General features: G+C 40.5%; 2 protein-coding genes across 2 annotated transcripts in view; one reads left to right on the top strand and one right to left on the bottom strand.

The window, feature by feature from the left end:
- The first annotated feature begins 598 nt into the window (after positions 1-598).
- On the top strand, positions 599-5,343 carry prss35 (serine protease 35). Its single transcript, XM_061081879.1, has 2 exons — positions 599-703; positions 3,909-5,343. The coding sequence occupies exon 2, from the start codon at positions 3,928-3,930 to the stop codon at positions 5,197-5,199; it is 1,272 nt and encodes a 423-aa protein (XP_060937862.1). The 5' UTR covers positions 599-703; positions 3,909-3,927; the 3' UTR covers positions 5,200-5,343.
- A 4,732-nt stretch (positions 5,344-10,075) lies between these two features.
- Positions 10,076-24,062, bottom strand: part of snap91a (synaptosome associated protein 91a) — a 60,976-nt gene continuing 46,989 nt past the window's right edge. Inside the window, exons 13-28 of the mRNA XM_061081595.1 lie at positions 23,303-23,317; positions 22,793-22,999; positions 20,813-20,890; positions 18,808-19,056; positions 17,548-17,631; positions 17,182-17,250; positions 16,717-16,833; positions 15,247-15,318; positions 13,662-13,868; positions 13,557-13,631; positions 11,471-11,668; positions 11,362-11,380; positions 11,098-11,185; positions 10,622-10,717; positions 10,339-10,473; positions 10,076-10,156 (exon numbers count right to left, since the gene is read on the bottom strand). Of these exons, the coding sequence (XP_060937578.1) occupies positions 10,076-10,156; positions 10,339-10,473; positions 10,622-10,717; positions 11,098-11,185; positions 11,362-11,380; positions 11,471-11,668; positions 13,557-13,631; positions 13,662-13,868; positions 15,247-15,318; positions 16,717-16,833; positions 17,182-17,250; positions 17,548-17,631; positions 18,808-19,056; positions 20,813-20,890; positions 22,793-22,999; positions 23,303-23,317 (1,790 nt within the window). The remainder of the gene's footprint in view (positions 10,157-10,338; positions 10,474-10,621; positions 10,718-11,097; positions 11,186-11,361; positions 11,381-11,470; positions 11,669-13,556; positions 13,632-13,661; positions 13,869-15,246; positions 15,319-16,716; positions 16,834-17,181; positions 17,251-17,547; positions 17,632-18,807; positions 19,057-20,812; positions 20,891-22,792; positions 23,000-23,302; positions 23,318-24,062) is intronic.

Genomic DNA, 24,062 nt, shown 5'->3' with positions numbered 1-24,062 from the left:
ATTCAAGGGGACTGTTGGGCCTAGCAAAGTTGTGCACATTGTCAACAATAAAAGGTTGTTTTCTATATAAATGGACCTTCATGTCTGTTCATTGTGCAAAGAATTCACTTTTTACTAACTGAATTTGGGAGAGTTTGGTTTTTCACACTTGAGTGGACATGTTGAAAAAAGGTGCAGCAGATGTGGAAGCTCTCATTGTTCAGAGTGGAAACCCCTCACAAGCCTTTGTTGGCTAATTCCTTCTCAGTCCACTCAGACAGGCCCGTTTACTTCATTCTCTCTCTCTCTCTCTCTCTCTCTCTCTCTCTCTCTCTCTCTCTCTCTCTCTCTCTCTCTCTCTCTCTCTCTCTCTCTCTCTCTCTCTCTCTCCAGTCCCACCCATTCGTGAACGTGAAGCTTTTGTGACAAGTGGAAAAAAAGAACAGTCCTTTTCATTCCTCCCCCCTCCTCCTCCCTCCTCCCTCCCTCCCTCCCTCCTCAGCATCAAGTGCAGCCTGAGCGCAACGTCCCGGCTGAGACTTTCTCTCTCTCTTCCTCTTTGAAGAAGTCATGAGGAGAAGGGAGCGCTGCTGATGCCGGGACGTCTGGGATGCTCTAACACCGCACTGTGTTTTCTACTGGGATCATATTTGTGTGTATCTTAGGGAAACAAAACAAACAATACACTGCGGATTTGACTTATCCATCAATCGGATGCAAGCAGGTAGGACGCGTCATGGCGCACAGTTATTACTGACTTCTTGTTGGAGCCTTGGGGTAAAAACTTAACCTTATTTCATGTTTTCGTTTTTCATTGATCTCTCTCAGTTTACATTATCGCATCTTTTCTTTGTGGGGATTACCCACAACTTAAACTTCTTAGTAGTGCCCAATATTAATTATTTACATAATCTTTTGTAATGTTAGTGTTTATTATTGAATTGGTTGATGTTACTTTTGGATGAGGTTATTTATTGAAGGCATGAAAACTCATATAGGTATGGATGTTCTGCAATTGAAATATTCATTCCCTACCTTTTTCCTCATTTCACTCTATAGCTGAAAGATTTGGATATATCTTTCATAATCATTTGCATTTAAATGTGAAATCTGACTTCATGGGCACAACAGTGTGTGTTGTTGGATGGGTCTGTGGATTTCAACATACTCAGTAAAAGGTGCCCGTGAAACAAAGTTTATTCAAAACTGTGAAAATTGGTCAAAATAAATGAAAATAATCTCAAGTGATAAACGTGGTATTGAACTAGACAATATCCATGCCCATGTTTGCTGTGGTGGATATGGAGAGTTGCACCATAGCGCCACCCTTTGGCCACTTTGTCTCCTGGGTGCCCTGTTAGGCAGCTTATTGTGACTCCCTCCACCCAGGGATGGAGAGTGCACATGCAGCTTCTCGTTCAGCTGACAGCAGTGGAAAATAGTCGAGTTGAAACTAGCGGCCTCTGTGACCGAGAGCCATCATGGCAGCATATCAGTTTCCACTCGATGCTGAATAATTGCAGCCTCTCCTCTGGATTTGTATTACGTCTATGTCTGGTTGGTGAGAGTGTGAAGCTGAGCAGAAACTCAGGGTCACTTTTTGTATTCTCATTTATAGAGACTGTTTTACAGCTCTTGTGGGCTTGTGTTTTATTACCGTCTGTTTCGGACTGGTTAGATGTTGAGCACTGGGTTATGTTTTATTGGAGACAGTGTGGCACACTCAGCTGGATGGCAGGGCACTAACTGAATGGTAAATTGTCTGAGACCTCTCAATGTGCTTTACAATACAGTTATTTGCCCATTCATACAATGCATCTATGTGCAGCCCCTTCTCTATCACACATTACCCATACACTCTCAGTCCGGGACAATTTGGTCTTCATTATCTTGCCCAAGGACATTTCAGCCGGAATTGAAGAGATTGGAGACTGGGATGGAACCATTGACCTTCTGGTTCCTTGACGACCCGCTCTATCCATCACCTGAGCCACAAACTTGCAAGCAAAACCTGGAATTGAAAAATGTGTCGTCTCAACTAGAACGTTGAATTTGGGTTGAATCCCCACAATAGATGAAAAAGCACAGATATGGTCCTCAGGTGATACTGTATGAGGCAATGAGTCTCCTGGGAGCTTTGCCCAACCAGATGATGTCTGATTTTCATGCTGCACTAACATCTAATTGAAAGGGAATGTGTCTCAGTGGAGTCTCTGGCCAATTGAGGCAGCCGCTGCTCCCCAAAAACATAATTTCTCTATAACCCACCAGATGTCAGCCTGTCTGGATACATTTAAACCCCACCCATGCTCCCCTGTGAACAGAAATTTTTTCACATTTTTTTTTTCTCTCCCTGTGTTTGGGATCGCCCTGCGTGACTTCATCACCGCAGCCGCGCTGACGTATTGATGCTCTCCTACTCTCTAGTTAAGTGATGGTCTGCTGAGTCTATTAAAACGCACCCAAATTGTAACTTTCTTTATAGGGTTATCAGGATTATTGGCAGCCTCACACTCTGTAGATGCACTAATCGGCAGCCTGTCTGCCTGCACAGTCTCCGTGATTGATGTCATTTCTGTGCATAGACAAGGAGTGGAGCGCTGCAGGAAACCAGATATGGTAATTACTGGGAGGGAAGGTTAACCATTGTGGCAAACCTCCAAGCCACTGTCTCAGCCCATTCAGAGGATCGGGGTTCATCCTCTGCTTCTCCTGGCCCGCAGACTCACTGGCCATAAATCTCCTTGAAACCACACGCAGAACTCTAGAAAAATGTCGTTAGAGCTTGACAATGTTATATGTAGATGTATTTTTCCCCCTATTGAATAATGAATCCAATCATTTTCCTGCAAACTTTAGCATTTGAAATTATTTTTACCTCCCACAATTAGACTCTCTAATATTCTGGGCTACACTGCCTCCCTGTGGCTGTAAATGGAATTGTATAGCTTTTCTTCACTCATCAACATGGATATAGCACCTTCTCAATTCAGGGAAATGTTGTCCTATGTTTCTTAAGGGGCTCAAAGATGAGTATTCTTGTTTCATTCATTTGATTGTCATACAGTTCTTAACATCATCTCTGTTATTAAGTAGATGTGTTCAGTGCTGAAACAAGTGAATCTTCAGAAGTGGATCAAACCATATGAACCCACCTCACTGATGTCAAACTGGTGTGATTTCTGAGCCATTACCATGGTGCCATTATATATATCGTATTTACTTCATTGGAGCAAACAATGAAGCTACAGCTAGATTTCAATTAGAGATTACACTGCACTGGAACCTCTTAGTAGCCACACTGCATGCCACATAATTGCAATGTTCAATTCAAACTGAGGACCTGTGTGAGATGAATTGCCAAGTTTTACCTCCCCACAACCAGTGTCCTTTTAAAAAGGTTGGCAAATTCAACATTTAACATTATGTCATTACACAAGGTGAGGTAATATCTTACTAAGCTATTTGAATGTTCATTTAACCGTCTACCATGATGCTATACCTATGAGATAACCTATGTTATACTTATAGGTATAACATAGGTTATCTCAATTCATCCTGAAGGTCACTTGAAAGTTATCAAGGCCTTTCATTAAACCCCAAACGTGAACCTCGTGGTGATGCTGCAACTGAATGGTGGTACCAGCATAAGGGTTAACATATGACCATAGTTATACATACATTTTCATAATTTCTAGGCAATCCATCGTAATAGTGTGAACATATTTCAGTGTGGACCAAAGTGGTGGACGACTGACTGACACTGTTGTCTCTAGTGCCACACATGGTGAAAATGTTCCTTTGTGGCAATGTTAGAACAAAACAAACTGAATCTTGTACAGAAGTGAAGATCTCATGAAAGTAACTTATGATGTCAACCCATATTAAAACGTTCTCCTAAGTCTTCCTCACTGTCCTTTATGTTTCAGAGCCAGGCCCAACTTAACAATGGGCCCCATTCCCCTGTGTGTCCTGCTACCGGTTGTTCTGGCTGTGACGTTGGCTGCAGCTGCTGAGGAGAACGCAGTCGATGATGAGTATACCTGGCCACATTGGAAGGTGCCTCTAGTAAGAAAAAGACGTACTGTGCATCTCAGCAGCCCCAACTTCTCAGCACATCCACAACCGGAGTTAAGTGGGACCTGTGGGATCGAGTGTCAGCGTCGCCTCCCTAAACCATCTCTGCAAGACCTGGAGCAGTTCCTGTCCTATGAGACGGTCTACGAAAATGGTACACGCACGTTTACCTCAGTCTCTGTGCAAGGTGTCAATGAGGTGACTGCCTTGTCCAAAAATTCATCAACTGGCTCACGCCATAAACGGGAGGTTTACGGCACAGACAGCCGCTTTACTATCTCTGATAAGCAGTTCTCTACCAAATATCCCTTCTCCACCTCTGTGAAGCTCTCCACAGGATGTTCTGGGGTTCTGGTTTCACCGAAACATGTACTGACGGCTGCCCACTGCCTTCATGATGGGAAGGATTACCTAAACGGAGCGCAGAAGTTACGTGTTGGTATTCTGAAGGAGAAGTCCAGACGAGGGAAAGGAGGCAAAGGGAAAGGAGGGCGAGGAAAGGGAAAAAGGAGAAAGGGCGACAAAGATAAAGAAGACGTCGAAGAAAAGGAAGAGAGCGTTGGGAAAGGGGATCAAAAAGGGAAGGGGAAAGGTAGGAAGAGCCGGAGTCGGCGAAGTGCAGAATCAGAGAAACCTTCTTTCCGGTGGACCAGGGTCAAGCAGACCCAGATTCCAAAGGGCTGGTTCAAAGGTGTGTCTGATGGACTGGCTGCAGATTATGACTATGCTGTTCTCGAGCTGAAGAAAGCCCCAAAAGTCAAATACATGGATATTGGTGTTATCCCCTCAGTTAAGAAGCTCCCCGCTGGGAGGATCCACTTCTCTGGCTTTGATGATGACAGGCCTGGCAACCTGGTCTACCGGTTCTGCTCAGTGTCTGAAGAGTCCAATGATTTACTTTATCAGCACTGTGATGCCAAACCTGGCTCCAGTGGCTCTGGAGTCTACATCCGCCTGAAAGAGCCCGGCAAGAAAAAGTGGACGAGGAAGATCATTGGGGTTTTCACCGGTCACCAGTGGGTGGACGTAAGCGGAAACGGGATGCAACAGGATTACAACGTGGCAGTGAGGATAACACCCGTCAAATATGCTCAGATCTGCTACTGGGTCCACGGGGACTCAAGTGAGTGCCGGGGGGCCTAAGACAACACAGGATCCCCCCTCAACCACCTCCCCACTCCATACCATCAGACTACCTAAGAGACATTTGACCTTTTCTAAGCCCCCCAACCTCCTTTACCAAACAGGGGCCCAATGACTGCCTCATGTCTTCCTGCCTCCAACAACACCTCCTCCACTGACACACACACACACACACACACACACACACACACACACACACACACACACACACACACACACACACGTACAGACACACACACACACAAAAACACACACCCATGCAAACTCCTAAAATTAAACTGGCTCTTTAACTTTTCTTATTTATTTGCTAAATAAACAACAGAGAAAAATATGTATTGTATGTATTTACAGGTTGATCCGATCTGAAGTTTTGCTTTGTTTTTGTTTCTTTTTAAAAAGGATTTGACAATTTCACATATAAGTTTGGGAAGCGTGTTTTTTCAATTGATTGTGAGTGAAGCCAACTCACATTCATGGTATATTCCACCTATGATTTTTATGAAGATCAATAGTTCTCCACCACTGTAAAGGAGTTTGCATGCATTGGCTTTGACAAAAGACCCAGGAAAAATAAATGTTAACTTTTTTTTTTTTTACAAATGAACTATATAGAAATATTGAGATTAATAATGAGCTGGTGTTTTGCATTGTGTATATGTAGACGTTTTTTTACAGCTATATTTCTAAATAAGACAATTTTTCTTTTCTGTCACAATAGAGCAAGGGTTCTTATTGATCATGGATAGAAGATTTTTTTTTTCCCAGATTTGTGTGTCTCCCATCATATTTTCTCTGTTCTTGCAACACAGTGAAATGTGGTTTCATTGTTGTGCACATAATTATATCGGTGCTTATCCAGAATACGTGGTGCTAATTTATGGAATTGTAAACTTTTGTGTGTTTCTTTCTATTCGAATGGGGTGGCGGGGGCTTCTCAGAATATATTTTGATAGCCTAGTACTGTAACTATGTATTTAATGTGAGGCTACATATTTAGGTTACGTTCAGATGGGACTGAACCATTAAACACATTATTTGAGCTGTTTAGATTTCTGTCGTTCTAAGTGCTAAATACGATTACAAGAGTGATATTGTTATAAAATAACAAATCTCAATCCAGGATGTAATGTTTTTCATGTAGTTTATGTTCCAAAAATTCATACGAGAATCTTTTTGAAAACCAAATACCTGAAATTAATGATGCAGATTGAAGACTACCACCCATTAAACTAAGCTTAATACTTGTGTGTGTTTGTGATTATCCAGATTACAAAAACCATTTCAACTACTTTAACTGGTTTGTGGGTAACAATCTCTATGAGACCTCAGCCAGTAATGGTTACTGTACCTCATATGACCTCTGTCTGTTTCACCACAAGTCACGCAACTGAACACTACATCTAAGACCTAATTATTATCATGGGACCCCAGTGCAGAATTTTTTTGGGGCCCCAGTCTCCACTCCAATGCCATTTCCCCCAAGTGGCCAGAAAACAAATTGCTTTAATTACAGCCTGTACACCAGATTGTACATGGCAGATTTATCAAACACACAGACACTCGGAAAACAACCAGTGTTCTACTGCTGGAGCCTGTACAACATAACTTCTGGTTTTCTATGTGTTAATTACTTTAGACTGCAATAGTTTCAAATAACTTTGACACTAATTATAATGTATCAAAAGTAGACTCTAACTCAGAGATCCTTCTAAAAAAAAAGGAACTAAAGGATAACCTGCGGTCATGGGCCTGTGTCACTGAGACTTGATTTCACAGTTGATATTGCACACACAATAATCAAAAAAAACGTTTACAGATGCTGTTGATGGGGTGGAACTAAAGCAGATTATAATATCATTAAATAGGACATAATAGCCATATAGAGAAAATTAAAGTCCTTCACAGGCAGTTCAATCCGTCATTGAATTTATTGCATCTCAAAGGGCTTACATGCACTGGGTAAGGTCATCGTAAATAAAATAATTTTACAACTAAACAAAAATACATATTTTTATAATTCAGTCATGAAAAATGTCAATAATCTCCCATTGTTTTCTCAGATTCTCTCCAGATTCTCACAATCAATTCCTTACACAGTTCAGTGAAATGATGAACAAGGTCAGCAGGTTACAGCACAGGACAGGGGCATGAGGTCATACATATGTCCAAATACAGGTCAACACTACAACATATTTAGTCCAATTTAAATCAGTGGGAAACAAGATCATGGCTTAATGATGATCTCTGGGCGTTTTTACACACTGCTCCCATATGGCCACATACAGTATCACAGGAGTTACACTGATGGGATAAAGGTCAACAGTGATCAAAGTAGCAACTTGAAAAAACATTATGTTCAGACATCTGTCAAATTATAGTTTTTCCTTTTTCGTAAAATCACACTTTTCGACACCCAAACTGTCATTTGGCCCAACAGCACTGGGTGCAACGTGGATCTTGAAGGAACCCTGTGGCTTGTTTGACCACTAGAGGCACTATATAATCATTTTTGATGAGCCGACCCCAGTTTGCAAACAACATAGGTGTCAGGTTTCCCAAAAAAGGCATTCCACAAGTTTTATGAGGAAGTAAATGCACTCAACATATTTGTTATTCCTCGGTGGCACACACAGAGCTTTGAATGCAAACTTCACTTTTGTTCGTTGAGAAAAAAATAATCCACAGGTACCTTTAATCTGTTCTTTTAACTTCTGTGATTACATTTTCTATCATATCATATTTTAATTTGAACTGTCTGAACATAGAGTTTGGTATGACAATGGGATATTCCATGAGATACAAAATAACCATATACTGACATGTTTTTATAAGTTATAATGTAAACACAAGCAGAAGACATACCCACATGAGAAGTGTCAATATCATAGGTAGACACTTATATCGAAAGTTGTACAGTTACATTGAAGGGCAGTTTACTTCCATCTTTATGAATTAATCAACATTTTCTCTGGAACTAAGTTGAACGCTTTGTTTGATCTTAGGAGCAGTGCCAGCAAATATCAACATTAGACCGGAGGATTATTCTAAAAGAAACAGAAGATATAAATAAGACAGGAAAGACAAAAAAGAGACAAGTTTAAAAAAAGAAACAAACTGAAAGGATCACTCGTTGGTCCAGTAAGATTCAGAAGCCTGCAGAGGTTGTTTCTTAATATACAGAATATTAATCATAGAGCAGAATTCATATTTGTTTTCCAAATACTTTCGTATGATGACGAGAAATTTAAGGATACTCACACAACTTCTTACAACTTCATGTCAGATTCACATTTATATTTCTCTTCCACAGACATACAGAATAGAGACAGAATCCTCGCCAGAGAAATTTATGTACATCGAAGAGGACCCTTCTGTAAACAACACACCACATGTTTCTCTGAAAATCTATGGGGGCTTTGTTTACCACTCCCATTGAGTCAGAGTGGGTCAAAGACGAGCCCCTCCCCCTTCAGAAGGAGGCGAGGACAAAAGTATGGGGAGGTGGGAGGAGCTTAGGACACTAAAGCACATCCATCATTCAACTCAACACTAGAAAGAAGTCTAAACACATACATCTTCACTTCCTCTCACATACATTTGTGGACTTTTTTTCAGGGTTTTGTGTGGTTTTGTTTAAACAAAAGATTGGTACATCTAGATAAGCACAAGCTTGTATTTTTTTTCTCTCATATTTATTTATATAATCCGCTAAGGTTCACTTTCACAGTTGTGCTACGACATCACACAGGAGAGGGGTGGGGTGTTGATGGGCGAGGATGGAGGAAAAGACGCTCCAAGGTTGAGAAGCTGAACATCGCTGGCATCCTGAGATGTTGATGGACACCAGGTCCCTGCTCCACAGAAGAAAGCAGCTGGAGGACAGGAAACAGAAAATATTTTCAACATAAGTGTCAAGTGGTTGTAGTGAATTTTTTTTACAAAATTTCTGTGCTGTGCTGTCATTTTTCTCTTGATTACAATACAGAATGACAGAATGATCACTAAATGGTACACTCCAAACAGTCTTACAAAGCTATGGCGTGTAGGTAGGAAACCACTTGCTGGGTGCAAGACTCATTTTACTTATATGTAAGAACAGAAAGAAGCTCATGCTTCTTCACTGTTATTCTAAAGAAAAGCGCTTTCAGCATAAATGTCTCAAATGTTAAAAGCACACAAAAAATACAAATTCGAAATAGATATCATTGGTACAACCTGCAGGTAATGTACGTAGTAGCAGAGCAGCTATGAAGGAGTGACAAACATTTGCAAAGTTTACAGTCTTTTAATGCTGAAAAAGCTCCACTACATTAAAGGCATATTTATATAAAAGAATTGACTATTTTTAAAATATTACATTGAAGTGATTTCTAAAGTCTAAAAGATTTTGTAAAATACACCTTAGTTATTGGAAAAAAGTTTCTGTATCTGTAACCAGAAGGGCGAGCGTTGAATCTTAGTCTTCCTAATTCCGCATTCTAAAGTGTCATGGGTAAGAAACTGAACCCCAAAATTGCCCCTGATTTCTGTGCAGTTCTCATAGAGAAATTGCTGCACATATATGCACTGTTTGAATGGGTGAATGTACAGTAGAATACTTTGAGTGGTCAACATGACGAGAAGAACATTATATAAATAAAGATTATTAACAATGTCATGTCAAAAAAATGTAAGTAGTATACCAAAAACCCTAAATGTCTGACATAGCAGTGGAGAAATTTGTTCCGTCTTTACATCAAATTTATCATAAGCCATGTAGAAGCTTCATACGTACTGTGGTGACAACCCAAAGTGAACAAATGGAAGTCAGTCAGAATCTGCTATAGTGCTGTGTTGTAAATAATATATGAACAGCTCTGTGCACCCACCTGGGGCATTATAAGAAGTCCTTGAGGTCGAGGTCTGCCAGAGGGTCCTTGGGCTTCTTGGGACTCTGGCTTGCAGGTCCTGAAGAAATCTGAGAAACAGGGAAAAGGAAAGCAGATATTAATCAATGTCAAAGATATCCACGATATCCATGTTTTTACAACATCATGAATGCTTTCATCATGCAGAAAAGTATAAATGCTTTACTGTGTGTGTAAACAATAGGCCTGATTTAATGTAGGCTTCTGTGTGAGCGTGTTTGTGGTCTGTTACCGGTGCTCCTGGTGCAGCAGCTCCAGGTACAGCTCCAGCCACACTTGTGAAGGCAGGTCTCATCATGGGCTGTCCCATCATTGGCTGCCCCATCATGGGTTGCATCAGGGGAGCACCAGGCCCTGCTGCTGGAGGCTGGTGAGACAGGGAGAGCACAGTAGACTGGGATTTGTCAAGGCAAAAAAGATTCTTCACTAAAAGCCTATAGGATTATCTAGATATTATGGAACTGAAATGCAGTATTGTACATGAGAGATTTCACTGTGAATGAAATGAGTCTCACTATGGCAAAGCAAGGCTGTGCACTCATTGGTGGCACCATGGCTCCACTAGGTGGACCAGCTCCTGGTGCTCCAGGAGCTCCAGGGGTGGCACCAGCCTTAAGACACAGACAGAGGTCAAGTCAAAGTCAACTTTATTGTCAATTCTATTATGTACAGGTCGGGATTGAAATGCCATCTCTCGCTGCTCCCCAGTGTAAACATATACGTAGACTGTACATAACATCAGCACAACTGGTATGTTCTTAAAACCTTAATCACAGCTCACACAGCTTGTGGGAGTTTGGATGTTCCCATCTTGTTTGCATCTTTTCTGCATCAATGAACAACATTTGTTTGGGACTTGTTGCTTTCATTTCAAACAGCTACATCCTATGTGTCTGAGGCAGCAGACACAATTTTTAACTCAACAAGCAGAATTTTATCTACTCTAGAATGAAGTGTGATCTCTTGGCGAGAGAGTCCATATCGTTCTTACCATGGGGACTCCTGTAGCCCAGCTTGTGGGGGCTACATGTGGCGTCCAGTTGGCACCTCCTGTCAGCTTCTTCTCACTCTGTGGGTCCCTGAAAGAGATTTAACACAGGAGAGACATGAGAAGTTTGTTCAAATTCCAGGAATTAAATAAGAATACATTTTTATGTCTAAAAAAAATCTAACTGCTGTTGTACCAGAGGAACATGTGTTTGAGCCTTCACAAGCATCATGCATACACGGAATACACATATTTAAACACACTTACTTTTTCTTCACTCCGAGGTCTGAAGAGAAAAAGGAAATCAAAGAAAGTTAACTTGACATGAGTCAATGATTCTAAAGACTTAGCTCAGGAATGAAAAGCTGCTGTTTACCTCCAATCAGGTTGGCCAGTGACGAGTCCAGATCCCCTCCAATGGTTTTGGTGGGAGGCGGGGTGGCCGGGGGAGCAGCCGCCATGCCTCCTGGTGCGACGGGAGTACCCATGCTTCCAGCTGTGCTTCCAGCAGTGCTGCCCCCGGTGCTCTGGGGCGTGACGGCAGGCATCAGCAAGTCGCCTAATCCACCAAACACTTTGGGAGAGGATGGGAATGGCGGGACATCAGAGAAACAACACAGATTACCAACCTGCAAATCCCTAATCTTGCTACAACACGGGCAGCAGACAGATGTGAGAACAGACAGTACGGTGGGGGTGCAATCGAGTTGTGACAGCATTGGTCGTTATCTGTGCCTCACATGCACAATACAGGACTGTCAATATGTTTAAGCATTCAGAGGAAAACAATTACAGCAACTGCACTCTCTTGGCTCGTTGCTTCGCCATTTTACATGTTCAGGAACTTAACTATTGGCTGCTTCTACAATAAAGCAGTGCTTTGAACCAGATGTCATCAAGGCCAAATATTTAGCAGGTTTTCATTCCAACTGGCTATGAATCTCTGCACTCAGAGAGAAGTGCAAATATCAATTGTAATTGTTCAAGAGGCTTCACAGTGGCAAATTAAATAGTTTCCAAAACTGATAAAAAATGTTAAACGTTAAAACTATACACTATTACAAGAATAACAGAACTTTCTTTCTGTCCTATTCTAGAGAAAGAATAAATAAATGAATCAATAAAATATCAGAAAAACAGCCTGTTGCTCACGTTAAAATGGAAATGTAGAACATCCTGTTAAGATTTGAAAATAGGTTGCACAAATAACAAGATCCTTCTTAATCAGCACTCCATTATCAGACTTAGAGGAAATTGCCTCTGTGACGGAGGAAATGTTTGGTGGTGGTCGACTGTCGTTTAAAAAAAAAACGATGAGAATGATTCAAACATTTGAATCCAGAAGGAGTGTAAGTCCAGCAAACACAGGTTCTCCTTTCCTCAAATATTCTTTCTCTATTCTCATATTATTATGACTTTATTCTGATAATATAATGACTTTACTCTGCTAATATTTCAACCTCATTTTTGAATTCTCAGAATAACTATGTTTTTATAAGTCTATAATCACCTGCACTAAGAATCATTGTATTTTCATTATCTAGCTTTCTTGATTCGGATCTCTGACCAAAGAGTAAGAGCCTCACCCACAATGTCATGCTGTTCAATGGATCACATGGATGAGTAAATAACCAAAAAAGTGTTGCTGTAACCCTTCAGGACTGGAATGAAAACCTTCAGACATACTCTAGTTCAAGCAGACTCAGAGCTTGATGGCATGTGGTCACAATAATAGCCACTGCTATACAGAGGGAGATAAAGATGCAGTGTACAAACGCAAACAACAGTAAGTTGTCTCATGCAGGAGTCAAACAGGGCCAGTTTTGCAACATGCAAAATAGAAACATGGTTAGAAGACGCTGAAGGGAAGAACCATCCGAACTGCACATGCTGCAATGAACTGCAGTGTTCAACTCACCAATTACAGATTAGAAGAAGCAAACAATGATGACCCAGCATAGCGGAGGGGGTGTGAAAAGGGGTGAAAGGAACATTTAAAAAAATGAGGCAATACAGTAAAGATGTGGAACACAAAAAAAGATTGTGAGAGGGCAGATGTGAATGATTAGGAGGTGGAGAAAAGCAAAGCATTTGTGAGAGTACAAGAGAACAAAGAGAAAGAGAAATCAGTGTAGCAGGGGGGGAGTAGTGCTGAGGAGTAAAGCTGCTGAAACAACAGATTCATATCCGGAGGACAGTGACAGCAAGAGAAGATCAGGTTAGTCTCATTCATGCAGAAATCAAGCTGTGAGCAGGAAAAGATGACTCGCTCCATTGTTAACATACAACAGTTTTAATGAAGCAGATCAAAGCATGAAGCAAGAGACCTGTGCAAATGTGAATAGGAGACATTTTTTCATTTTCTTATATTGAACAAGGCACCAAAATCACACAATTTATTAAAATGAAATTAGGCGAAGGAAAACGATTCCTCCAAACATAACTAATTATGATCCACTTACTTGAAGCATCAAAGCCACCAGAGGGCGCCAACGTAGTGGTTGCAGGTTCTGCTGCTGTTGCTGTTGCTGCTGCTGCTGCTGCTGCAGCTGCTGCAGCTGCTCCACGGACTGGTCGTGTTGGAGACACCAGCGAGCCCAGGGCGTCAAAGCCTGAATCCAAGAGGTTATTCTGCACCGGAGCTGGAGCCAAGGGAGCCAAGGGGGCCAAAGGAGCCAAGGGAGCCAAGGGAGCCAAAGGAGCTAAAGGAGCCAAGGAACCCAAAGGAGCCAAAGTTGGAGCAGCAGTGGGGGCCAGGGTGGGAGACATCAGGCCTGAGGGACATAGAAGAGACAATCATGAGGTTCCTGTCACCGTTACTCCAGGACCAAACACATTGGTTACTAAATACATTTGCTACATTACTACACTTCTTATAAGTATAATTCTTATAAGTACTTCATTGCATTTTATGCTACTTTACGCTGCTACTTCATTAGTTTCAAGTGGGGGTTCATATTTGTATACCTCTACAGTATTTGACAGCCATAGCTACTGGTTACTTTTCTAGTTACTAGTAAAAGTTTATAATGAGTTTATGACATAAAAATGCATTATTAAGTGTTTGTGACATTTGTGACAAAAAAAGTTGTGGCTCTGCACATTTTTTTTACCTTGTCACTTTTCAGATTCAGTTCAATAACCACACAAGGCACACAGAAATCAAATATCCTGATAAGTACAGAAAATTCAGACAAATTTACTTATAATTCTGTAACAGGACATTTTCTCTTAAACCATTAATCATCTTATTTGCTCTCACATTTATCTTGTGATCTGTGTAGAGTAGTTAAACCTAACACCATGTTACACAGCTGCAGTGATCAAATACAGTCTTAATAATCTAATAATAAAACATAACGTGTCGGACCCAAAGGACCTGTTCCTGCAACAAAAGCTCTTTTAGGTTTGACACTTTCAGCACATTTTGGTGATAAAAACTTGTACTTTACCTCATTAGGGGTTTAACTTCAAATGACTATTTTCCCACTGTTGTAGTTTTACTTGTTCTTCAATAAAATACTCTTCTTCCACCACAGATCACTATATATGATTAAGGAGCAAAATGTACACTGTTTTTCTTCTTAGGCACTACATGTGAAGCCCATTAAAATACAGTGTCTAGGTCTGTTAATGTACGCCTAAAAGGGATTATAGTTTTACTGCCATTAATGCTACACACAGTGTATGACTCAAAGACTTGCACCATTCAGATTTGTCATACTGAAAGCATACAATGTTTGTGTTGAAAATTTAATATTCTTTAAGGTAAACAGTTGAAAACAAAAAAGGTCAAAACAGAGAGACCTATGCGATATTAATCAACATTTGGCCATACACCAATGACAGATAGAAGATTTGGCATCACTCTGAGGTCGTGGAGGAAACATTTCACAAATGAGACTAAATCCATTTTAGAACTTTCTAATTAAATCAACCAGTCCTGTGCCAAGTCTGTGTCAACATCCATTTGACTGATGCATCACCCACATTACTTACTGCATAACATTTAGCAGCATAAGATATTTCCAGCAGTTGTTTGCCAACTTTACAACTTTCTTCAAGGCTGTCATTATTTCATCCAGATTTGCTGCAGTAATTTAACCATAATTTTCATGAGATGCTTTGAAGGAACTCTAAAAGGTGTCTCACCTCCCAGCAGGTCGTCTCCGGGCCCTCCAGGAGCAGAGCTCTGCGTCTCCTCCACAGAACTGCTGAAGGAGTCTGCATGGCCGTCCAATTATTAACAATGCAGCATGGAGGGCAGAAAGGGGTGAGAGGTCAGCCCTGGACCACACACTGAGACACGGTAGGGAGGTGGGAGACAGGGAGACAGATCACCCTGACTACCTCGATAAATGCACATGCCCAGAATATGGTCATACAGAAAAACTAAAAACTGAGAATATGTCAGGTTATGATGGAACCAGAGTTTTCAAACACCAAATTCGAGGGCTTTTCTAGGACTTCCCAGGCTCAAATGTCCTCAAATTCAAGGTCGGACATGGTTTAGTTTGAGAGCCTAGACTGTATATTGTGTATGTGTTGAATATATTTTTCATATTCGAAACACAGATCAAGGTGAACAGTTTTTACAATGGGAGCTAGCCGGCTTTGCACCAGCTCACAGACAACAAATCAAAAGAGAGAAGCTGGAATGTGTGAACCCTTCTCAGTTTTGCTATCCATCCATCCATCCAACCATCCATTATCTATACCACTTGTCTTTGTGGTAGAAGGGTGTACCTGTACCTGTAAAATCACGAGATTATGTTCAATTAAAAGACTGGCCAAGCTGTATATTTGCATATTTTACATGTTACATAAAAAAAGACATAAAACGCATTCACACTAACTGAACATGATAGAAAACAAATGTGACCCTTTATATTTAACTTATATTATAAAGATAGATGGACATTTAATATGTTAATAAAATGCATAAAATCTGTGCAAAATTATTTTTGGAGCTTCCATGTTTGTTCGTTGTAAAAAAATTGAATATTATAATACTTTATAATTACTACTTTACTCAAGCTACATCAGTACAAAAAACATCTGTTTCATCATCACACATTTCAAAACAATCCATTCAGTAATTATTGAGCTATGCAAACAAAGTGCCGGTCCATAAGAAAAGGTTCACATCCCGTGTTTTAGTTCAGTAAGTCAGCAAAATTCTGAGCATTGCATGAACAGAACAGAAATAAAAACACAATGGCAACACACAACACAGAGTTTTAAAATTATTTTGGTAACGTAAGTGGAGTCTACTGCAAACTACTTTCTGTTTTGTATCTAGAATCAGTCTATAGCCTTATTTAAAAAGGGCTGGAATTTGTTCCACACCTACAGTCTATCACTTTACTCTATTAGCCTCTAAGCTACAAACAATGACCTCAGAACTTACTGTAACAACTCAGTGATGATTTTTTTTTAAACACCAAGAAGAAAGAGAAACATTAAGTAAAAAATGTACAAACATACAGAATGGAGAAATATTCTGTATATATGTATGGATATATATCTATACATATTTACATATTGTACACAGCATATGTTGTTTCAAAGGATGTATATGTCTGTGTATTTGTGTGATAGTGAATTAGTGCAGCACAGTACCCAGCAGGTCAATAACTGGCACCGACTCTGCCTGGGGCGGAGTCGAGGCTTCTGAGCCTGGAGTTTCAGCAGGAGCAAGGGAAGGCGAAGCAGCAGCAAGAGCTGGAGATGTAAAGTCTAAGCAGAGAAGAAGAAGCAGGAAGGGATTCAATTACTCTCAATCTGAACGCCTGCATAAGTCAGTGAAGGCTTTATTTCTTAGCAGAGAATGCTCTGCTCATGCACTGTTATTATGCCTGGCATGCAGAGAGGAAGCAGGATAAGTAAGCAAGCATCCCTGCATTTTAATGTATCCACATCCTTGAAGTTTGCACGATTTGGTATTTGACTTGTGTGCTTGTGCATGCAGACACAAGCTCCATGCAAAAGACTTCATCTTAAGTCAGGTCTGGTGTCTTGCTGCTCACTTTGTCGAAAAAAGGAAGGGAGACTGTGATGCAGTAAAGGTAAAGCAGCTGAACTCACCCGTTACAATGTCTCCAGCCAGAGCCAGCTCGGGCAAAGGAGAGGGCCCACGTGAGACAGCAGGAAGGTCTAATTTACCAAAGCAAGCGAGAGGCAGAATACGAGAAAGAAGAAAAAACGTGGAGGTCGGGGGAGCAAAGAAAAGTATTAGCGTGGCAGGTAAAAAGATACAGCGTAGATAAAAAAGCAGCCACAACGACAATCCAAGACTGAACGAGTGGGTACATGCACAGTCATCATATCACTATGGGGGACAAACCAAGACGTGTGGGGTGAAAAAAAAAGACATGACAGACAAGTGGACGTATGGAAACCAGAGGAGATGAAAGAGGTTCCACACAGAGAAATGGATATCAGCTCCTGTACCTGCACCAAAAAGGTCTACGCTAGGAGTGGTAGCAGCTTTGGATTCTGTGGTGGGGCTTTGCTCAGGCATTGAATCAAACATATCTAAGAACAAGGACACACAATCATATGGACATTCAGAGTTTTAGTTCAGTGCATACAGAATGATGAGTTAAGAAGAGATGCAGCAAGATAGATTTATATTATCAATCAGGTGAGTTGTTGTGTGTCTGCTCAATGCAATGCAAAATAAAACAGTTCAAAGAAGGAATATTGCAAAATTTCACCAGGAGGACTCTAAAATGCTTTTTCTTTGTTTCATTTCCAGAAATGACTTTAGTTGTTATGGTTATGTGATTATCACAGATTTAAGTCTGTGTACTCTGCCTTGTATAGCTACTTGAAAAGTCCGAATCACCAAAGTCAGCTGAATACATCATCAGGAAACCATGAATATCTTGATTTTGTATTCATTTGGTCTAATAAATATGATATTATTTAAGACCCCACAGGAGAGGTGAGTAAGATTCATCCTCTGGGGACCATGTATGGCAATCCATTAGCTGCTGACTGCAGCAAGTGGCAAGTTCTGCATACACCTTTTCCAAATCACATGAATAGCCATACACTTTTCTACCAATATTCATAACCCATAACCTCTCTTCTGGTCAGTGGGAGTGAACCTGATCAACCAAAATTGCAGTATACCTGTATTTAAAAATTAAGCAATATTCCCCTTCAACTAAAGTGCATAAGCTACAATAAAGCATTCTCAGCTGTCACTATCTAAAACACTGATCACAAGCAGGAGAAGAAAATACATTTCTTCCCTCTATGGTTTCATATGTGTTAGTATTAGGTTAATAATCAAAACAAGTTGAGCCACCTCTGATAAGAAAAGGAGAGAAACAGCTTTCAGGGTTTTGGTACAGTGCATAATTAAGGGATTACCTTTGAAAGCAACAGACTAAATGGCAGTCACTGTAATTTTTGTATATCAAAAATGTTTTCTGTTAAGCAGAGGAGGTCAAGATGTTTGATTAGCTTGTTTAAATTATCTGTTTCTGAAGAAAAAGCATCATGGAAAATAGAAAACCAAATTTGAAATGTAGGGTCTGGGCAAGTTGTTATCATTGTCACTAATTCATCATCAGCATCATCATCATCATCATCACTAGCAGGAGCAACACATTCATCATCAAAACCTTCACCATTGTCATCGTCAGTGTCATAATGCAGGGCAATGTAGTTAGAGGCAGAATGAGAGCGAGAGGACTTTACCACCAAAGATATCTAGAGTCGGAGCGGCTGCAGACTCTGTGGTGGTGTCGGTGGTGGTTGTGGTGGTGGAAGAAGGGGTGGGAGCAGCGGGGGCAGCGATTGGGGCGACGATGGTCGGCGCCTCACTAGAGGTGGGAGGGATGATGACGGCAGGGGTGGTGGCGATGGCCTCCGTGGCGGCGGGCCTCATGGCGAACAGGTCCAGCTCTGGAGCAATTTCTGCACTCCCTTCCGTCGTGGCAAAGGGGTCTTCATGAGGAGCAGCAAGGGTTGGTGGTGGGCGGGGGTATGATTAGAGAAGAGGGGAAGGGGGTGGTGGATGGAAGGGGAAGGGGAGGGGGATTGAGGGTTTGTTAGAACAGCAATCACGGTAAAAAGCATCTTGAGGCCAGAATGCCTCTGGAGCTCCAAAACAAGCTACAACTGACAATGTTGACCAATTCTTCACTAACTCATCACTGACTGTACAAAAATTAACTTAAGATAACACGTTTGCATGCAAAAGGTTATTACATAAAAGCTTGAAAACTATAATGGAACTAAGAGCGTTTTAATAAACTATTTTCTACTTAACAACCCAAGGACTAACAGTGACTTGTCTTCATCTGTGAGAATCAAATTAATCAAATTTAGTGTAAGCTAAATATTATTCACCCAGACATCGATATAAACAGAAACTGGCTATTTAAAGCTAGGGTTGGTAATCCTTGAAAAGCTAGCAAGACCAGGGTACACTTTTCAAAAATGTGACCGATACATCCAACCCCCTGCCATTAGCCCTCTTGTCAAAGCTACACCCCCAAAACACATAAACGTGCAATGACTGACAACTGCTACGAGCCGACTTTTCCTTGACTAGCTTGCTTACTTCTGGCTATATCATCTCTGTGTCTGGCTTGTGAAGACTCGGTCATGTGCAGTGAGAGCACGGGCAGGATGTGAGCAGGCAGGTCGGTTAGTGACAGACAGGTAGCCAGCTAATCATTTCGTTTGGTTAGTGTTTATTAATGTTCTGCAAGAGTTTTCGTTTTTTCTGATTCTTTTTTTATTGATGGCTGACAGGACAGAGGATTTCAACAAATAAGATGAAACGTGTTTCAGAGAGAAATTACCAACCCTATCTTTAATCTATCCAGTCCTTACAAGGCAGCACGTTGTTACATGGCTCGGAAAACATCAAAGAGATATCATTTATTTCTGTGTAAACATTAGCTAGTTAATCATATGCTGAAAATTTTAATATAGCAGCGATTTCTACTTTCTGTATAAACTTTTTCTTTTCTTATACATTCTTATACAAGAACTTTTAATGTGTGTTAAATCAATTTTCCAGAGATAAGTTATGGATCATCTAAGAGCCTATATTCTGATCATTGAAAAGCTAAGCAGATCAGCATGTGTAATTGGTCCGTGCCACTGCTTCTGTGACTGCTGCAGTTACTAATAAATGCCCAAACTAGAGCACCCAAAATGTAATATAAAGGAAAACATTTGATTTCCAGTGTTTGAAGAATATCATTTGTGAGAAAGCACAGTCATTACATGCACTGCTCCAGCCACTGATTTGCTGTAAATAGTAGGTCGAAGAAAGAAACTGAATGGAGTTAGTTATATTCAAAGTAAAAGGAAAAAAAGGCTCAACGATGATAGCACAAATATTACCATCATTATTTAGAGTAAGTGGTATTAAAACAAATGGTATTTATTCCTACAGTGTAATAAATAGCTGCTTTTTACTGTACTATTCACTGGGTGAATATTAGAAGGAGATGAGGAGTCAAGATGAGGGAGGAGAGGGTCCATGACTGGGGCATTACAGCAGGATTTGGGGTGAAACAGTAAACGTTTGTTCTACTGTCTCCTATGATTGCAGAAGCAGCTTCAATATAATAAAAGCAAACAGCTTTTGCAATCACACATATCTCACACACACACACACACACACACACACACACACACACGCACACACACACACACTTGCACAAAAAGCTGTCTTGTCACCCACCAGATCCACCAAAAGCATCAGAAGCAGGGCCCGCGGCCACGGCAGCAGGACCATCTCCTGGGGAAGGTGCAAACGCATCTAGGGTATTGTAGACGAATACAGCCGGAACGCAACACACACAAAACATAACCCCCAGGGCCAACACATCGACAGACACATGGATGTAAAGAACATAGGATGAGTAAAGAGATGGAGTGGACAGGAAACAAAAATGAGAGGTCAGCATCAGGGAAAAGCAGAGAATACAAGAAATATGCAGCCTGGTTACTGTGACGACTGATCAGATTGTACCACCATTAGTCATATGATGAGTTTTGGAAGGCTGCATAATGCTGAATTCAGTGACTGCACAGTTTGTGCAGATGTGTGAAATGAGGTTGTCACAAGTTCATTTTGCTCTGTGACAAGAAGGAACATGTCAGGTTCAGGGATGGACTAGGAAGAGTATCTCTTTGACGAAGAAATTCAGTTCAAATTCTTTTCAGCAGATACAAATGTTGGGGCTGGGGTTATTTTTAGAAAGCCAAAATATCATCCAGCTATTCACCACTGTGGCAAATGTATGAAACTGTTGGTAAGCCATTAGGGAAACATGGGTGATAAACCAAAAGAACAAAAAGCAACTGATAGGAGATTAATTACATTGCAGTGGGTTTACTGAGGTGCACATGTACATAATGAAACACTCTTTAAAACATGTCAATGTCTAAGCATATTCGTATTCTGTGACAACTGTGCAGCTTCGAATAAACCCAGAGAAAAACAAGTAATCCTCTGCAGTGCCTGGTATTTTTGAGATATGCCAGAAATGATAAACGTTTTGCTCTGTGCTCAGTGCAAAACAGGGTTTGTGAAAGCACATAAGTGTGCATGCTCGTAACAAATGAGGGAGCAAGAATATTAGTAACAGGTAGATTACCATTACATTTGAGTTACACCATTAAGCATCTAATTTATAAAAAATATAAATCTGATGATTTTAAAATTGTTTTTTTTCTCTAGGTATTTCCAGGATCATCACGGACTACCACTAACTACATGGAGGAAAATATTTTTTAAATATCCAAACAAATATGGCAGATGGACATGACAATTCTCCTTGTTCAGTGTGTACACCTAAATGAAGAATTGTATAATCGGTTGCATTAACCAGCTAATTGACTGCTGGCTGATGTCACCATGTGTGTGAGTGCTTGCGTGAGTCATCATTAAAAAGTATGGTTCTGGAGACACCTACTGTAGCAGATACAATCACAGAGGTGGATTTTGTCTGCGGACATGTTTCATCACAACACTGCCAAGTGCAGTCACAAAAACTTTACAGGTGTGTATTTGAAGGATGATTTTAATGATGGGTGTGGTCCCATGATTACTGAGTATGCATGTCATAATATGGTAATAATTACTGAGTGCTCGTGGGATGGAAACTCTACATGTTGATGAGCGATGTATAATTTTTCATTTTACTGACAAAATCATTTTTAATCCAGATATCAAGTAGAATATTTGAGGATTGTGGAAATATATACATAACAGTGGAAATTGTTTGGTTTTTTCATCAGATTTTTAGCTCTGTGACTCAAATGTTGATGGTAATATATGGCACAAGACACAAACTGGGGTTCTGGTGCCAACTGCTTGTATACAATATACATTTAAATATTTGTTATTAAGTCTTCATGTTACATCAAAAAATGAGAGTTACATTTTCTTCATTCTTTAGATATCACAGAAACATACATCACATCCAAAATGTATCTAATAGAACAAACGTATATTTATGTGGTTTTCAAAAGAAGCACTCTCAATGAATTTACTAGTGGCTGCAATGGAAAGTTTAGGAAGTGTTTCTCTCAAACTCTCCCAGGGATTTATTTACAAAATCTATATCAGTTAATAACTTAATGACAAAATGATTGTAGCAGACAGGCAGCCATGCCATGAATATGGCCCTACATCCAACTGTCGAACCACACTGACCTCCGAAAAGGTCGATTTCTGTGGCTGAGGTGGTGGCAGGGGCGGAGATGGGCAGAGAGGCGGGGACTGGTCGAGCTGCAGCAGCAGTGGTAGCGGTGGCTTTGGGTGCGACAGCTGCAGGGGTAGCTGCAGCATCAGCATCAGCCTCAGCAGATTCTCCCTCGGCCAGGAGAGCTTCAGAAGCTCCATCAGAGGCAGATGGAGCTGCTAAGCAGGTTTACCCCATAATCCAAATGCCACGACCCCGTTACAAGAGAGAAGAGAGGAATAGCAAGATAAAAAAAGTAAGATAGGTGGAAGATGGCAGTGTCAAAGTGACTAAAAAATTTAAAGAGCAGATGTGTGTTGTGAGAGATTAACAGGAAGGGTGTGAAAGATAATAACTACATTTGTTTTCAATGCAAAGCAACCTGACACTGAGACAACAGTTAACTTAAGGTAGAAAGCCCAGATGGACGATGAAAAATCTGCAAGCATTTCTTATATTCAGTCCGTCAACGGAATACTCACCCTCAGCCAAAAGATCTGTAAGAGATGATCAGAAAGAGACAGAGATGAGAGAGGATTTATGATAGCATGAACACAATCAATATAACTATAAAATATATAGCTGCTCTGCTGAAATTTAGAAATTTGTCATTCGCAAGTTCCCAACATGTGGGAAAGAGCAGCGACAGCTTCACAATGGAAATGCGATTCCACATAATCCAATAAAAACATTAATGAGGGTAACACTTATTTATTCAACTTCAGGGAGTGACTCTAAAAGACCTAAGTTTGTTTAATTCATCTCATTTACAACAAATAGTGTATCCTCAACGTTACTGCCAACTATTATCCAAAGCATACTCTCGGTTTATAAATTACTTCTCTCCTTTCTCATCTCAGAAAATGGTTTCCATTTATTTATCTGCAGTGATGTCAGCTCCTTTTATGCTTTGCAAAATGGTCATCAGTTAAGTAAACCGGTTTAGAATTTATGGTTTGAAACATGCATGGACTATTTTAAAATGTGTTTCTGTAAATTGATTCAAGTTTAGGACATTTGAGATATGTTTTAGTCTAAATTGACAATTTGTTCAATGCGTCCTTTCAACAACATTTTTCATTCCCTTGTGGAATTTTTGAGGGGAATATACAGGGAACACACACACATAATATATTTTATACATGTTAATTGAGTAATTGCTCTTGAGAAATGTCTCTGTTTATCGTCCCCCCCGACAGTAAGATGAAAAGATGAAAGATCCGCTACTGACAGAGCAGAAAG

The sequence above is a fragment of the Limanda limanda genome, chromosome 11, assembly GCF_963576545.1.
Source record: "Limanda limanda chromosome 11, fLimLim1.1, whole genome shotgun sequence".
Lineage (NCBI taxonomy): Eukaryota > Metazoa > Chordata > Actinopteri > Pleuronectiformes > Pleuronectidae > Limanda > Limanda limanda.
Note: the sequence above shows the minus strand (reverse complement) of the source record. Positions and strands in the feature narration are given on the sequence as shown.